This window comes from Branchiostoma belcheri, unplaced genomic scaffold (genome assembly GCF_001625305.1).
Source record: "Branchiostoma belcheri isolate BF01 breed outbred unplaced genomic scaffold, Haploidv18h27 scaffold289, whole genome shotgun sequence".
In the NCBI taxonomy this organism is placed as follows: domain Eukaryota; kingdom Metazoa; phylum Chordata; class Leptocardii; order Amphioxiformes; family Branchiostomatidae; genus Branchiostoma; species Branchiostoma belcheri.
In genome coordinates, this window is record NW_017803897.1 from 101,718 (window position 1) to 104,594 (window position 2,877).

The 2,877-nt window shown below is 42.9% G+C and overlaps 1 protein-coding gene across 1 annotated transcript in view; it reads right to left on the minus strand.

Moving 5' to 3' along the window:
- LOC109472879 overlaps positions 1-2,877 on the minus strand; it is a 19,135-nt gene extending 16,258 nt beyond the window's left edge. Inside the window, exon 1 of the mRNA XM_019772744.1 lies at positions 2,652-2,877. Coding sequence (XP_019628303.1) covers positions 2,652-2,718 — 67 coding nt within the window. The 5' untranslated portion in view covers positions 2,719-2,877. The remainder of the gene's footprint in view (positions 1-2,651) is intronic.

The window sequence follows — 2,877 nt, forward strand, 5'->3', positions numbered from 1 at the left end:
ATTCGGCGCACGGGGGCAAGGCCGTCACGTGAATACGTCCTATAGGGGCATTAGAGCGTTATTACACCTTGAATACGGAGTAGTATTGAAATAAACAAATCAAAACACAAGGTAGATTTACAGCAAGACCGTGTGTCACAGTTCATTTAGCCGTTTGACCAAGGCAGGAATGCAGCTCGTCATATAGCGTTTAGTCCCGGAGGGCTGCTGGTACCGAGAGGAGTTTCACAAACTTCTGCCATGCTGTTGACCTCGGATAGGAGGGAAATCGTGTTCAAAGACTTTCCAATTTAGTTGCAAAGTCAGAACACAAGTGTTCTCTTCTATCTGACAGGAGATGTAGGTTGGACAGCTTGAGAGTTTCACAGTACGAGCTGTACCCGCGACCTAGAAGTATTCTGCCGGCTCATTTCTGTACGCGCTCTAGGGCGGCGGACTGCAGGTTCTGTGTCAGCGCCGAGCTCCAACAGGGGGCAGCATACTCGAGTATGGGTACGATGCCGTGTTTAAGCCAGCCTTGATTTTTCACTCATTTTAATTTTGTAAAAATTCCGACCAAAAATAAAATTGCTACCAAACCACAGGAATACAAAGCTGGTATTGTGAATCGCGTCGCCAGCGACTGAAGAGCGCCATATTGCCATAACACGCCCCGAATACTGCTGATCTCCTCCAACCAACCATGGCAATCAACGAGACGGGTATCCCTCATTGCAGGAAGAAACAAGAGTTTGGAGATCTCATACCTCCATGAAATATAAATGTTTTTTTATTTGTCTCATTGACTATGAAAATGACGTTGTAATTAGCATGATCTAGTTTAATTTATGGTTTTCTAAATTCAAACGACAATATTTTTCGTGTGAAATTCCTTTGTCATACTTCATTTCAACAAGTCCTCATTAATCATGCAAATGACCTCTACATTAACATAATATATACATAGTGGTGTTAACCTTTAAGTAACTTACACTTGTCACAAGGTATAAAATTTCCATCATTCAGCAATAAGGGGTCACACACTTTTCACATTAATTATGCAAATTAGGTCATAATTTGCATAACTGGTATCTGTTGATGTTCCGCTTGCCACACATTAAATAGATTACATGTATAAAAGTACTATTATATAAAACACTGCATAATTTGCATTTAATGATGTACAACTCTCTCAGCTACCTACACACCAAAAATTATGAAAATTTGCTGCTCTTATCTGGACTTATTGGATTTTAAAGGTTTCGCCAGAAAGTCCCCTGCAGTTCCAGAACAAGCTGCTAAGGGAACCAAACCCACACCACTTATTTCTGACAGTAAAAGCTATGTATCACCAAAAAGTCAAGACCATAGCTTGTTCAGGACAAAAGATACAAAAAACAGAAGTTCTGCTGCAGTACCGAGGTCATCCACCATATTTGACCTTGACCTTTGTCTTCCTAAGAATTACCAACATACCAAATATAATCACAATCCATAAAGGCGTTATGAAGTTATGCTGACCACAATGTTGCGGAAACACACACAGACATACAGACAGACACGCCAAGAAACATACCTCCATTTTTCATGGAGGTAAAAACCTAACCCGGCAAATTTTACAGAAATCCGTGAACACAAGCCATGTTCGTATGGCAGTCTATATCTTTTATTGTTGTATTCATTTGTCACCCCACGACTGTTTGTCTAAATCAAACAATCGTGGTGCTGTGGCATAACGACAGAGTGTTCGGCTCAGACGCAAGAGGCCCCGGGTTCGAATCCTCCCCGATGACACCGTTCGTGTGCCCTTGGTAATGGCACTTTACACAACTTTCCTCACTTTACTCAGGTGTAAATAGGTACAGCTTCAGTTAGAGATGTCCATCGGATAGGGCGGTCCCGTGTGGAGGTCCCGTGTTTGGGGAGAGAGGCACACCCCACGCACGTAAGAACCCACCGCACTTATCGAAAAGAGTGTGAGTGGTTCAAACCTTACAGTCCGGTCTTACGCAGCATGTACTTACATGTACACAACTGGTGTGATACTCATATAAAGACGGTTTACTAGTTATGTGGAACAAACAAACAAAATAGAAAACATATTATATTATATTATTCCATCTTAGACCATAGGATAATTGTAACTGTCCGAAATATCGAGCTTTCGCCCGCTTCATGATTAGTAGAAACTGTCACTCAGTGGCAATTTTAGACATTTCAACATAGCTTTTAATGCTCTAAAGAAGGTTGACTTCCCCCCATGCCCCTCCCTCTGGTCATTGTTTTCAGTGGCCCTCTTTTTATCTCCCCCTCCTGAGAAAATTGTCACCCCATCCCTTAGATAGTACTGTAGTACTGTACAGTCCCTAACTCCTAATGTGTTGTGGCGACTGTTTTTTTTGTCCCGTTTTTGGGAACCACATCACGCATACATAACATCTGTTCAAAACAACTTCTTCTGGCTAAATGATTAAGTTGCAGGCTATTATTATCATAACAAATAAAAAGAAGGAACGACAACGCGAAATCTAAGGATGGCATGACAGCATGTTATACCATGTATTTCAGTTGCGTTTCAGCGTATCTTCCCAATATGGCCATTATCTACAAAATTCACCATGACTTAACAAACGTGTTGCTAACACCACAGTGTACAGAGTATGTAAACGTACCTGCAGTGACCAGCTCCACGAATGCCAGACTGGCCGCAATCAGGACGACCTGTGCCGCCGACTTCATGCTGTCGCCAGTCCGCAGGTCCGCACTTTTACCTGGGTAGATATTTGTAACCTTCGGGGCTTTCACCTCCAGCGTTAGGATGTTTTCAGCCGGGCAGGACGCCTGTGTTCCCAAAGCGCTGTGTAGAGTGGTTCAGGGACAGTGCCGTGCAGGCCGCTC